General features: G+C 46.9%; 1 protein-coding gene across 2 annotated transcripts in view; it reads right to left on the bottom strand.

Moving 5' to 3' along the window:
- Clstn2 (calsyntenin 2) overlaps positions 1-12,646 on the bottom strand; it is a 580,398-nt gene extending 567,752 nt beyond the window's left edge. For both annotated transcript variants that reach the window (XM_041676753.1, XM_041676754.1), the window contains exon 1: positions 12,299-12,646. In XM_041676753.1, coding sequence (XP_041532687.1) covers positions 12,299-12,413 — 115 coding nt within the window. In that variant the 5' untranslated portion in view covers positions 12,414-12,646. The remainder of the gene's footprint in view (positions 1-12,298) is intronic.
- Positions 12,647-15,074: the final 2,428 nt, after the last annotated feature.

The raw sequence follows: 15,074 nt of genomic DNA, 5'->3' as shown, positions 1-15,074 counted from the left end.
CACCTGAGCCAGAGTTATGGGAAGAGATACCCTGAGTGCATCTGGACCTTGCCCACATAAGGAATAGTAGGATTAACTAGAGAGCAGTTCTTACTTCTCAGAGAAAGGGAATTTCATGGGCAAAATCATGGCTACCAGGAATTTAACCTCCACTGCAAGCCCATACCTCTAGCTACTGTCCTCCAGAAGAGATCCTTCCTCATGCCAGCCTCGTAAGTTCTGGGCTTTGATTGCACTGAGAAAAAGTAGTTATTTCCCTGTGCATAAAGTCATGCATTAATGCTCAGACTTGAACTAACATTTCCTCAGATCCCTGATGTGGGAGTCTGCTGTTTTGTGTTAATTTCATTGGTTAAATAAAGAGACTGCTTTGGCCCTTTAAGAGGACAGAAAATTAGGTAGGCGGAGTAGACTAAACAGAATGCTGGGAGAAAGAAGCAGATTGAGGAGTTGCCATGATTCTCCTACTGGACACAGACGCAGGTTAAGATCTTCCCTGGTAAGACACCTCGTGGTGTTACAGGGATATTAAAAATGGGTTAGATCGATATGTTAAGAGCTAGCCAATAAGAGGCTGGAACTAATGGGCCAGGCAGTGTTTAAAAGAATACAGTTTCCATGTAATTATTTCGGGGCATAAGCTAGCCATGTGGGCAGCTGGGTGCCGGGGACGCAGCCCTGCTGCCATAGTGCAACAGATCCCAAAGTAAATGTCTGGCTTCAGAGGGATCCCCATTCATGCATTTCTGTGGACTACAGATACAACCTGGAAAGCCCAGGTAGAAATCAGCAACCTCTCTCTGCTCCCTGATGCCCTAGAGGGCTCAGAAATTCACAGGCCTCATCGCAAGTGGCCATCCCACTTGCATTGATAACAAAGCTTTTCCAATTAAAAACCTCATCCTTGCTTCTACATACACGTGCATCCAATATTACAAATTGCAAATCGTTCCTAACGATCTGTTTGGAAAGCAGGCGTGCTTCATCCACTTAGGATTTGTACAGTCTGGGGATTAATAGAATGCTGATGGGAACAAGGAGGATTCAAGGGGCAACGTGGGAGAACATCAGATCTGCAGCCGTAGAAAGTTACAACTCAATTCTCACCCGTGTGTGACCGACAATGTTCTCCCACAGTATATGGTGTTCTGTGTTACGACAAACAAGGCGGGACTCAGGATAACATGACGTCCTCTGGGGTTAATTTACAAAGGACACTGAAGTTCACACGCCAAATTATAAACGCTGTGGAACAGCGTTCCACAGAGTGCTGTGTTGAGGAGGAAGTGCTGAGAGCTACACAGAAGCCAGGCCCTGTGCCTCAAAGTTTCCCGAAATTGCCTTGGTCCAGAAAAGAAGGAATATGATGGTGTCTGTATCCTCCCACAGCAGCAGAAACTTCTAAGACAAGGTTTTCTTCTATCAGGACACAGCTCTGAAAAGATGCTTCAGACCCACCACAGTTGGCATTCAGCATGGGCAAGAGCCTTGTTCCAAAGGATATGTAGCCAGTCACTGCCAACCTGTTTTCCATAATAAAAGGTGTGTCCCACAGACCCCTGGGATGGGTGCCAAAATTGGCTATTACTTGAGTAATACTTGATTTAAATTACTTGAGTGTGGTTTAAACACAGCAGACACCTGCCTTCCTCATATGTTCACCTACACTGACCCAGACAGTCTGCCATGCAGTTAGAGCATTATTGTGTGAGAAGCAGATACCCAAAGACAAGAAGAAGAGAGCAGGCATCCTGTGCCACTACCACTTGCCAAGGCCAGAGATGTTTCCTTCCTGATGAGATGATGAGGTGGAGCATGAGGATGCCAGTGTCTCATAGACTTGGGTCCAGAGCGCAGCAACTCCAAATTTCCCGTGGAGGAGGCCTTTTAGCTGGAAGTGTGAGCCAGGTGACACGGTGTGAAGCTGATGCTCAGAGCCAACCCATCCTTGGTAAAATTGGCTTGTTCTGGCCACACTGTCCAGTTGATTGAGAAAGCACGTCAGAAAGCTATCATAGTGACATTTCTAGTCATTGTTAGTGGGGTGTTAGGGAGTGGCTTCCAGGAAGAAGCCCTTGGTGCCGCCAAGGATAAGCAGTGAGGTTCTGAAGTGTTTGGTGCAGGCAGATACGTTGCAGGATGGAGAGGGTGGGAATGGAGAAATAATGAATGTTGAGGCAATAATTGTGCAACTGGTACACTTCGGGGAAAAAATGGTGGGACTCGGGTTTCCTAAGAGGAGATTTCCAGGAAACAATACATCTTCACTGAAAGATTTTGGGGCTCTCCCTGGCTCTCATTCCCCTCCTAAGGAGAATTATTGCAGGGGAGCTACAACTAAACTTCTGAAAGACAGAAGTGGAGATGAGGCAGGAGATTGTTCAAAGGGGGAAATGACAGAAGTATAATTAAAAACAAACAACCTATATTCATTGCTTCTAATTAAAAGAAGGGTATATATCATTAAAATGATATATATAATTCTAAAATTATTAATCAAGGAATGACCATCCCTACATTGCTTCTGATGCTGTAATTAAAGCATAAATAATTGGCTCTGCTTTTAGAAAAATATGGAGAATAAGAAGGAAGTCAGGATTTTGATGGACATTGCATTGAATCTGTAGATTGCTTTTGGTAAGAGTGCCATTTTTCCTATGTTAATTCTACCTACCCATGAGCATGGGAGACCTTTCTATTTTCTGGTGTATTCTTCAGTTTCTTTCTTCAAAGATTAAAGTTCTTGTCATACAGGTATTCCACTTGTTTGGTTAGAGTTACACCAAGATATTTTATGTTATTTGAGGCTATTGTGAAGGGAAATGTTTCTCTGATTTCTTTCTCAGCCCATTTATCATCTGTGTACAGAAGGACTACTGATTTTTTTTTTGCGTTAATCTTATATCCTGCTACATTACTGAAGACATTTATGAGTTGTAGAAGCTTCTTGGTAGAATTTTTGCGGTCCCTTATGTAAACTATCATATCACCAGCAAATAGTGAGAGTTTGACTTCTTTTCCTATTTCTCTCCCCTTGATCTCCTTTTGTTATCTTATGGCTCTAGCTAGGACCTCAAGTGCTATATTGAATAGATATGGAAAGCATTCTATTGACAATCTTGTGGCTGAGAGGTACTTAAGGAAATGCTCAACATCCTTAGCCATCAGAGCAAAGCAAATCAAAACAACTCTGAGATCCCATCTGAAACCTGAAAGAATGGCCAAGATCAAAAACGCTAAAGACAGCTAATCCTGGAGAAAATGTAGAGTAAAGGGAACATTCTTCCGTTGTTGGTGGGAGTGCAAACTGGTACAGCTACCTTGGAAATCAGAAAATTAGGAAACAAGACCTAACAATACCACTTTGGGGTATATACCCAAAGGATGCTCAATCATACCACAAGGATACATGCTCAACTGTGTTCATAACAGCATTATTTGTAATAGTCAGAACCTGAAAACAACCAAAATGCCCCCCAACCAAAGACTGGATAAAGAATATGTGGTAGATTTACACAATAAAGTACGACACAATGGAAAAAATAATGACAGCTGGAAATTTGCAGATGAATGGATGGATCTAGAAAACAGCATAGTGAGTGAAGTGACCCAGACCCAACAAATATCATATGTACTCACTCATAAGTGGCTTTTAGACATAAAGCAAAGAATGCCCAGCTTACAATCCACAATCCCAGAGAACCTAGACAACTAAAAAGACCCTAAGAGTGGATCTAATCTACATGGGAAGTAGAAAAAGATAAGATCTCCTGAGTAAATTAGGAGCATGGGGACCATGGGAGAGGGCAGAAGCGGGGGTGGGGAGGAAAAGGGAGAAGAGCAGAAAAAAATATATAGCTCAATAAAAACAATTTAAAAAAAAAAGAAGGAAGCCAGACAGATGCACCAGGCCTTAGTTGTAGTATCCTTTCACTTTGGTTATGAATTATCTTAGCCCTCTTTTCTGTTCTAAATAAGAACCCACGTTACCATAAACAAAAGATATCCAAAAGGAAACGTAACTAAAACTTGGAAAATGACATGTACTGAAAACACTGTGCTTGCCCCTTTTCAAGCAGCCGGTGAGCTTCCTGAGAGGTAGCTTGGCTTTTGGCTCTTGGCTTTAAAACCCAGTTCACCATCTCTCCCAGAGATGAGCTGCCGGGGGCAATCTAAAGTCATGAGAGGGGATGTGAGACCCTGGACCAGCCATGTGGGCTTCACTGTCCTTGCACATTGTCTGAAAGACCAAAGTTACTTATTTCCTAACTTGAGATACATGGAGAAGAATCCTTCACACTCCAAAATTGCTCCCTGTCCCCTTAATTTTATGTCTAGTCATGAGTGATCCATCCTTTTACGTTAGTCATTCTCTCAGTAGGTTTGGCACCATTAGTTACAAAGCAGACCATTAGGTGAGACTTATTGCATTCCAAAAGGGCAAGATTTGTAGACTGTAGTCTGAACCCATCCCTAAGAATGTTTATGTCTGAGAACTTGAAGGTACAAAAAAAGTTGGAGGAATGAACGGCCATCAAATCCATATGCACTCAAGCTGGGGATGTGTTTAGTCCCCCTCCATGAATATTCATAAGCTTCTAAACCACAACATGCTCCAGTTCCTTCCTTTCTCCATGAGCATATCTGTCTCCAGGAGCCTCTGCAATGACAGAAAGACTTCCACACACCATGAACCCTGTACAGGATGGGGCAATCCTAGTGGCAAGCTGTAGCTTGAGACTCAGCTATCCCCTCAGTACACATTCCCTGAGAAACAAGTGTGAGGCTCAATGGGGAGTAGTGGGTCCTCCTCTTCCCCCCAGCAGTTGAAGGAATAGAAATTTTGCCTCTCCCCAGGGCAGGCTGGAGGAGAAACCTGAAGCATGAGGCTTAAGCTTCCATCAGTTCCTTGCTTCTTCTCCACTGACCTCTTAATGTCTTGGACACAATCCATCCTCTGAATCCAGAGGGTCAAGCACAGTAATGACAGAGAATCAGCAGCCCCCTAAAAGAAGACACCCCCCCCCCGGATGCTCACATAGGGCCCACAGCTATCTACCTGCACCTATTTGAGCAGATCCTGTCCCTCACCAAACTAAAAGTTGATGAGGCATACCTTACTCACCAAACCAGAAGTTTCTTGGCAACATTTAGCCTGAGAATGAGGCAGCCGTGTCTCTGGCTTCGGATATAGGTGCTAAGTGGTTCCTGGCAGCGGGAGTGAGAACTCGTGAATACCCGTGTTCTCAAACTATGCAAGTCCAGAGAAACCACTGCTCCAGATGAATCAGAAACAACACATCCTAAGACTGAGACTTCAATATTTCTGAAGGGTCTCCTTTCTCCTGCCTTCCAACTTTGATATATGGACTTACTTATCAAGGGTCTGGGGAGGGTTAATTGAATTAATATATGTAAAGTGCTTTAAGTTTGAGCAGAATGCACAATATAAATGAAAGTGTCACTAAAAAGGTTAATCTAATTTACATCTAACACTTTCAGTTCGTAGTGTTAATGAACTATATCCTTTTAGAGAGTGATTAATTTATAGAAATGTGATTATTTTTCCTAATGCTATATATGGGTCAGCTTCTCCTATTACTATATCTAATTTTATAGGAAAACTCAACGTTTTATAAATGAAGATAATAAATCAAATGCTCCTGTAATGGTTATAGTTCATTAATTACAAGGAGACATGTATTAGATTAACATTTATCTGTTTTAATTAATTTGATGCAATGCAGTTATCCATGAAAACTGGAAAATGTACACATCAGCTTGACATAATATTAACAGTTTTGCTGGTATCTGGCTGAAAACTCTGGGCTTGGCACTGCTGAACTCAGTGTATGACCATAGGGACCATTAGCAGCAACGTGGCATGTCCATCAAAGAACTGGGAAGGAATTTCTCACTAAATTCAAACTTCAGAAAATATAATTAACTGAGTCTATAACACAAGATGAATGGAGAATGATCTAAGGTTTTGTTTGGGGGTTTGGAGTCCCAAAGTCTCAAAACAAATTTCTTAAAATATGATCACTTTATTTTCTTAGCTACTTTACCCCTTCAAAGGACAGGCAGAGCTGTCTACCTGAATACCTGAAACTTTTGAGGTACAGGACGTGGGCACCATGGAATCCGTCCTGCCTGTAGAAATCCAGATGCCCAGAGAATCAGAGTCCAGAGACCCTCCAAGCTCATCAGTGAAACCAGACGACGAGAGCTGACAACCATGGCCTTTCTTTCCCTAACACCCCACGGTGATTTTCTAGTCAGACTTGAGCAAAGGCTGCGTATTTATTTATCTACATAATGAAACAAACATCGTGGGAAAAGAGTGGCAGAAGACACAAAAATGTGCTTTTATTTTAAATTGACAATTTTCACATGACAATTCAATGCAATGACTCCAAAGAAATAAGTCAAAATTGTGGCTGATTAGACATTCTCAGTCACAGCGAGACCAGGATCTGCAGACTACAAGTGCAATTTAAAGGGGCATCTCGGAGGGCTGACTCCTTCACACGTCTTAGTGTGTGGTTAATGTCCTGAGCCCGCTGCAGGGTTGGGTATTTTAAACCCCTACAAAGCAGAGGCTGTAAGATGGTAGGGAAATGGCCAGACCAAAATCAAGAAGTAGCCTGGTGGCGCGGGTTGACTCCTGGAGCACTTCCGAGAGCTATGAGAGGCACACTCTCGAATAGAGAGCTTAGCAACAGTCTCAGAGGGGTGAGTGGCACATTTCCCTTTAGGGAGCCACAGTCCTCTATGAAAACAGGTAGATGACATGCGCTTTGAAGGAGGAAAAAAAGGAGGTGAAGCATGGGAGAACAAAGCCCTGCCAGAAAGTAGATCATCAGGAGAAATGGAGCAGTACAACAAAGCACTGTCCCACTGTCCACCTCAGGAACTCTTGGAACAACAACAACAAAATGCCCCCAGGTCCTCCCTCAGGGCAGTTTCACCCTTGGTAAGAAGTGGTCCAGGAGCCAGCTCACTGCCTTCTCTTCTTGAGGTGAGACATTGCAAGTTGGAAGGGTTTTGGGAAAAGGAGACAAACAGGCTCACTCTAAATCAATAAGGGGGGGGGGGGGGCTAAGAGTGACGCTTCCACTAAATCAGAATCGTGCAGCAATTTGGAAGGATTTCTCAGACCGAAAGTCAGTAGCTTTGGATCCCATGGAGCCTCTGCGACCTCCCTCAGGGCCTCCCTCAAGCTCACAGCAAATCACTCTGCTAAGCGAGGCTACCTGAGCAGGGATGCCATGTTGACCATACTGTTCCGGACTGGGAATTTCAGTTCTGACACATTTGTGAGACGTTGAACAAGTTCTCTTCTTTCATGGGGCTTCTGATCCCTGCTCCTAGAGTCTGTAAGAGACTGTGACAAGAGCTTTAAGATGGCCTCTGAAAGGTATCCTGCTTTCACCACGCATGTGCACATCTATCAGCTCCAGAGCCGGGATGCAGGCAATGACAGGTGAGCTTCCTCCTCAGTTTTGTCAGTCCACCAATTAAGGGCATTCTTAGTGCTTCGCATTTAGCTGCCCGTACCCAGCCCTGTCCATTGACCCAGTCCCTACTCACTCACCAAGACCTGTTTCATTTTCTCCATTACGCTTCCGCTTCTCCTAACCTGGACAATCCCCCCTCACCAGACTTTGGGAGCTCCATGCTTGTTTTGGAGCTTGCTTTATTGTCCTGATTCCCCTCAGATAGGAAGATGGAGGCCGGAAACTATACTTGCTGACCAGGCTAAATAACAGAAGTCACAGTAGGTTAGGCTGATGCTAACTCCCTCACAGGCATTTTTCTGCCTTCTGCCTTCTGCCCACTCCTGCCTCCTATCTGTGTCGTCCCCACAGCTCAGTCCTCTCTTCTCCACAGCACCAGTGGTTTCAGTTCAGTTGCTACCAAGCCCTCCCCATGGTCCTTTCTTAAAACCTAATTTTCTGATGGAACCTTTCCCATGGGGTCCAATTAGTCCTGGGCTAGGTAATAAAGAAGAGGATGATAATGAGTCTCAAGCAGTCTTTTGGTGATTCTAGTTTGGGTCACCCTCATCCATGTAAATACAAATCATCCCAAATGCTGTGGATGTCACTGATGAAAAGGAACACTTAGTTGCTGTCTAGGACAGCAAGCTGGGAGGCAAGCTAGCAGCCCGGCAGATGATCTGTTCTTATAACCCAAATTGGCCCACATGATCTCCTCCTCCAGGGACCAGAAGCTCTCCCAGATCTCTGGGGCTTGTACTTGGAGATACACTTGCTTATTTACATGCGTACAGCACAGTGCCAAGCCTTACTCTCAGCTGGCTCTTCCTGAAGTTTCAGCCTGGCCATTAGAAAGGAAAGGTGGTTTCAAAGGCATTCAGAGAGCAACGAAAGGAGCAGGTGGTCTCGTGATGTACACCAAATGTGTGTATGTGCACGCCTGTTTATATGTATATGTGGTGTTTGCTCATACGTGCACTTCCTCATACAACGAGAAACTAAAAGACAGAAAGAATCAGGTCTGAGCTGAGTACACAAAGCTTTTCAATTTCAAAGAAGTCAGAAAAGGGAAGCTTCAAGTCTTAGACACTATGCCCAGGTGTTTGGAGGGTTGATCATCAGTGTTAATGGTTTTTTTTCTTTTGTTGTTTTCATGTCTTTTACACCACAATCTGAGATAGCAGCTTTCTGAACTCTATTCTGACAACCACCTTATAAGAGAGGCCTGCCTCTGTATCCCCACTTTATAGATGGGGAAACTGTGGGTTAAGGGATTAATTCATTTGCCTAAGATTATCTAACAAAGGAGTAATAAAGCCAAGATTCAAAGTCAAGTTTCTTCAACAAGTAAACATAAATTTTACCTTACAGGTCAGAAGAAAAATCTAAAATGTTTATGGAAATAAAAAAAGGACAGCACCCGAGAATGCATGCAGGTGCATACACTGAGCTGGACCCTGTTTGCTACTCATCTTGCAACTAAAAACCAGCCCAAGCCAGATTGCAGGCTCCTGAAGGCCCATAGACCAACCTGGAATCAGGCAAGGAAACACAGGCTTTTCTGAGGCAGAGGCATGACTCTCTGGAAGGAGCCAGACCAGGAAGGTTCCTAGAGAAGCCCATGCCCACATCTGACCACATTTGGATGATGAGAATCAAGCTAAGGAAGCCCTTCTAACCATAAGACCAGAGGTGACTCGGTATAACTGCGGGTCAGAGGAGACACTAATTCAATGGAGAGGAAAGTTGGGACCCTTGTGCCTCAGTCAGAGAAGTGACCCCTAAGGGCCAGCACCACAGGAGTCCACAGTGCCGTTCAGGACAGGTATTGAGTATGTAATATTGTGCAGCATTCAAAGGTGGCTTTGAGTCTGTGGCTGAAAGGACAAGGCTGCTCCCTTAAGCCAGAACACTGGTTTGCACAGACACAAGCAAGTTCTGGTTCCCCACCCCACACACAGCCTGCTCACATGCTAGTGGAGACTGTAGTAACTGATGGCCTGCACTCAAGGACTGTACTCAAGGACCTCTCTGCTGGGAGTCTGGCAACTAGAAAGAGAATGGATACTGAGCTCTTGATGCTGTGAGGTCACTGGCACTTTACCGCATGGCTCCTTCAGGTGACTGGCTGCCTGGAGTTCATTGTCTTTCTCTCGGCTAAGTTGTGCCCCTCTCTAGAATGGTTTCCAGTATATATAAGCTGGTCCAGTATATATAAGGCGTAGGAGGGTAAGGAAGCAGGCTCTAACTACTCAGTCAGTGTATTGTTTCTGAACTGGAACATGGTTGCACTGCAATTTCAACTATTGGTAAAAACCCCCAACAGCTGGCAGCTTCTGGGTCTTCTGCAGCAAGAAGGGAGAACACATTGCTATCCAGACACACCATCTTACAGGGGTTCACGGCCAAGAGAGCACTTCCAAACAGTTGTCCAGAGTGTGTGTAGTACAACTCAGAGGCTGCTTACGACGCAGAGACTGTGTACGACCCAGACGGGCTGCTCCATGCTCGTTCCCAGCTGTCTTCTTTCTGCCTGTGCTAGAAAGTGCACTGAGAAAGAAAGCGATCTCTCTGTTCAGTCCCTCTCACAGGCCCATCTTCTCTTTCTTGATGATGGGAATTGAAATGATAGGAACCTTAAAAACATCCATGTCAGAGACACAGACACAGAACACACAGTTTTATTGTCCTTCTCAAATATTCCTCAGGCATTATATGATTTAGAAATATAAAATTTAAATGCATTGAAATAAGGAATGTCTGCCCTGTAAATATCAGCTCAACTGTTATAATAAATGTGTCTGCTGTAACCAAATATTACTCGTCTCAAAATAAATAAATAAATAGCAAATGGTGCTCTTTGCAGCCTCCTAGTGGTTGGAAGGGGAACGACAAGAAGAATTCAGAGATTAGCTCTCATTCTCAAGGCCCATAAACTCTTACAGTAGAACAACAAAAAGCTTGGCTTTAACCACGAAATAGATATGTTCTAAGTGAAAAAAAAATAAACGAGCTTATATAATAGCTAAGATTATATATGTATAATATGTATAACACACACAGAGCCACACTCTAGATCAGTGGAAGCCTGCATTGCCCTGATTTACTTTGTCTCCCTAGTCTCCGATTTCCCACTCTCACCAAACAACTAAGCAACTTGTTACACACAAGGAGCTCTCTTCTCAAATGACTTCTTCCCTGGTCTTTTCTTACTGTGAGCTCCCTACCCTCTTTGTCGACAAGGGCTTATAAAGATGCCACTTACTCTGCCACAAAGTGGTTGATAGCCCCGGAATAAAGGAATCTGCCTGCCTATCAAAGTGTGTGTACTGGGAGGAGAGCAAACCATTTGGACGTTCGTTGTTTTCTTTATTCTTATTGCAGCGTATCACATTGGTCCCTTTATACAGACATACACTTTCTAAAAGGCATTTTTGTGATGGTCTTTTCAAAGACGACACTCCTTGTTAGGAATGGGGAGGGTGGATGTTAGAATGACGCTGCTGTATAAAACTTTTTCATATCATGCCACCAAAATTTAATAAATGAAAAGAATAGAAGTATCTCCCATCTCTAATTTATCACTTGCAAATGACAGGCAGGGCAGTTCTCAAAGCCCAGACAAGGCGAATGGCCCGCTTCCCCAACTCCCCAGTCACCAGAGAGATCCAGTCTGCTGTGTGCTCCTCCCTGCTCTGCTAGCAAGCCTCTCTAAATCGGGCTGTCTCTAGTTGTGAGTCTTTTTCCAACAAGGACAAACCGCCAGTCTTCAAAATATCTCCAGGCAGGAATTCCAAGGACCACATAATCCCTCACCTTCATCTGACAAAAACCAAAAGCACATCCTCCTCGTCAACAGCGCAGAGAATCAACAAGTTACCACTTAAGCCGAGCGCTCCATCCTGAAATAAGTCAGAGCCTCCCCTGAGCCCACCACCATCCACCCCAACCCTGCTCCTGTGATGCCTCCCAACCTCCGGCTACCGCGTGACCTTCTGTTTCAGTCCCGCCCCCTAGACGCTGGCTCCCCAGCATGCGCTCAGCCCAGCGCTCCCTGGCAGCTGTCAAAGTCTGGGGCTCGCTGGCTTCTAGGTTCGCCCCGATAGCGCCAGCATTCATGAGAATCTTGGAGGGTTGGAGAGGTCAAGATCAATTAGAAAGACCAGAGAGGAGCTCTGGGCTCGGAAACTCGGACCTCTGGAGAAAAGCAGAGTGCGGCAGGAGGGACCATCACATCCCGCGCTTCTTCCGGACTCTGCCCATCGTGAGGGTGTGCGTTCCCAGGGGACCCAGAGCTTGAGCTGCGGAGCCTGGGGAGCGCCCGGGTGCTGGCAAGGCTTTCAGATTCCTACAAGTTCCCAAGCCATCCCCAACCTGGAGTACAGTCCTTCTCAGCTCGCTCCTCTAAAGACTCCCCTGGTTCTTGCTCCCAGAACAGGAGTAGACAGACACCTGTCCCCCGCCCCTCCCCCTGCCACCTACAGCGCCTGTACCGGGTCCTGCTCCAAGCATCTCTGAGCCGAGCCCGCGATGCTCCCAACCCAGCACACAGGGCCCCAAAGTTCTCTGCACTCCATAGACCTCGCCTTCTCCTTGGCGCCAGGACCCCGCCCAAAGAATGGACCAGAAAACCTCTTGGGTCCACAGCTAAGGGCGCTGACTTCGGGGACCTTGCGAGTGAAACCGAAGCTGCCACAGGAAGGGTGGGTACTGAACGCATAAGTCCGCGGTTTGCACCCTCCAGCCCGCCTTGCCTGGCTCTTTCCTGGTGAGGAAGAAACTTCCCCAGCACCCACCTTTCGCCGCGAGGAGGCGGCGCCGCCGGCTGTCCCCGCCGTCGCCACTGCCGCCGCTGCTCCCCACGCCCAGCGCCAGCAGGAGCGGCACCAAGCACAGCCTCCTCGGCAGCATCCTCGCCGCCTGAGCCGCTACCGAGCTACTGCCGCCGCCGCCTAACGCTCGTTGCCGGTGTCCCCCTGTGCCCGCCACGGGTCGCCTCGCTGCAGCTTCTGGGTAAGCTACAGGCGCCGCCGCCGCCGCCCTCTACCTCGGCCTCCGCTGCCCTCCGCCGCGCAGCTCGCTTGCCGGCAACAGCAGCACTCACTGGCGCGGACCGGAGCGGCTCAGGCGCTCACCCCGGGACGGCCCGTGACGTCACGAAGGGAGGGGGTGGTTCGTGCATATTCATGAGACGCGGACATTGGCGCCGGGTTGTGCGCTCCTCCGCCTCTCAGCTCAGGCCCCCAACTTTCCACAGCCATCCCCAATGCCGGGCACTTGTATGATCCCCCTCTGTCAGGCTCCCGAAGGACCCTAAAGGGAGGCTCCAGGGAGCCTTAGGGCTTGGCGTCCCCGCTGCAGCTCTCCAAACTGCAGCTGCGAGGTGCGGTGAGCTCCTCCACAAAGTGATCACCTGCGACCTGAGGATTTTCTGTAAGGACGCAGGCGACCCTATCCCGGTGTGCCCTTTGAACCGACCTCCCTGAAGAAGGGGCAGGATACTGTCTCTCAGGGCCCTGCCCCTGGCTGTGGTCTAGAAATGGACGCTCTATGCCGCCTGGTCTGGGGAGGGCGCCAGGCTCTCGCTAGAGCTGCAAAGCGCTGGTGCCTCTAGGAGTTGTAGGGCAGAGATCGCCTAGGACCTGCGTGGCAATGCCCGGCTCTGCGCCATTTCAGCCACTGCTGGAGTCAGGCACTAGCTGAAACAGAAAAAGCTACCTTCAGTCTGCAGTGGGAACCACATTCAAACTTCCCCCTCAGAAGTTAAGACTTTTTCCCACTGTCTTTAGAGCATGCCATGCCTTCTAAAATCTCAAGCCGGGGAGCATCGTCATTGGAAGGTAGGATTCATACTGTTCTCCACACCTTCAAACACACTCAGGCTTCAAAAGGACCAAGACCGTTCCCAGCAAAACCAACCAATGGCTCACAATAAATCACTGGCTGTATTTCACCTGGTATGCTATTTTCCCACAATTCAGGGGTCAGATAGAGTTGAGAAATGAAGTAAATAAAAAAAAAACATAGAAACAAACAAAATGATGCCTTCGTTCATCATTCATTCAAGACATTTCCTGAGCACTAGACAGATTATGAATGCAGGGTCAAGCAATAGAGGACGCAAGGGTCCCCTCCCCCCCCCCCCCCCGAGAAGCCAAAAAGGGGATAGACACAGTTAAAGTCCACATGCTATGGTCCTAAACATTCTTCATGGTCCTAAACATTCTTTATGGTGTTGCTCAATGTGAGCCTTTACAAATCAATTACCGAAATGTGTATATTGCAACAGCGACTAGACAGCACCTCATAATTAATAAGTGTGGTTTAAAGCACACAAGCAAGCCATAAAATGCATTAAGAGCCTTCTGCCGCCCAGCCTCCCTGTGTGGTCCTGGCAGCACACCTGGGGCCCTGTGGTGGTGAAGCAGACACTTCAACGGTGGAGGTGACAGTGGAGGTGACAAGAGGTGCTTGGGAACAGCTGCGAAGCCCGGTGGCCACAGGGGGCCCAGAGCTCACTTCTCCTGCAGGCCCCCTTGAGTCCACTGAGCAACACCTGTGCAATGGCTCTCATTTCATACGGGAGGAAGTGGGGGCTTAGGAAAGTCAGGTTGCTCCCTTCCCCAAGGTAAAGAACTAGCAAGCATCAGGCCAGCATCAAGACCTCACCCTTCTCGGATTTGAAAGTCACAGTCCGGAGAATGGGCTGCGGAGGTGGACGCTGACGGCGGAGTCGGCGAAGCCAGTGATGAGAAATGTCTGTTTGACTAGTTTTCTGTCATTTGTGCTCCATCCAATGCAGCTGATATTTACCCCCTTCTTCACTCGAATAAGAACCTCCTTGCTGATTAAACACTATCCTTCGAGGCCTTGCGCTGACTGTTGTTAAAAATCAACTGGTCCCAAACATGTGACAAAAAGTTTCAAATCCAGACCAAATAATGAGAAGAAGAACACAGAACTAATTTCAAAACACCCTGAAACAGAAAACAGCCAGGAAAGAGCACTACAGGGAAACACAGTAAGTAGGAACAGGGAACTTAAAAACAGGCCATCTGTGGCTGCTGTCCATCTCCCCTCCTCTGGAACAGGGGTAAGAACATTTTCCTAGATGAATTAAGTGCTGCAGGAGTTTCAACCTAACAAGCTGTCCAGTCGTGCCTCTGTGGAGCTGTTTCCCATGGTGACTCTCTGCTGCTCCAGCTCTGAGCTTGGCCACGTGGTTGGCTTTGGCTGGAATAGTCGCGGGCTTGACTTTTTTCTAAAGCCTGGAACAGTCGCGGGCTTGACTTGTTTCTATTTCTTGGACCCCTGCCACTGCTGTGAGAAGAAACTCATGCTGAACCTGCAGGAAGGTCAGAGGCCAACACAGGGCAGAGCTGAGCCATCCCAGCCAGCCAAAGCCACTCTAACCTGGTCAGCACAAATGATCCACAAGTTGACCACAGACAAGTGAACAAACTCAGGCAAGCCATCTTGGCTGATGCCAAGCCTGGCCCGCATCAGAACTGTCCAGCTGACAGCTGAGAAATAGAAATGGCTGTTCCATTAAGTCACTGTGTTCGAGAGTAA

Source organism: Microtus oregoni, unplaced genomic scaffold, assembly GCF_018167655.1.
Source record: "Microtus oregoni isolate MIOR12 unplaced genomic scaffold, Mior012 000028F_ref0000031, whole genome shotgun sequence".
In the NCBI taxonomy this organism is placed as follows: domain Eukaryota; kingdom Metazoa; phylum Chordata; class Mammalia; order Rodentia; family Cricetidae; genus Microtus; species Microtus oregoni.
This window is presented reverse-complemented; position numbering and strand designations above follow the sequence as displayed.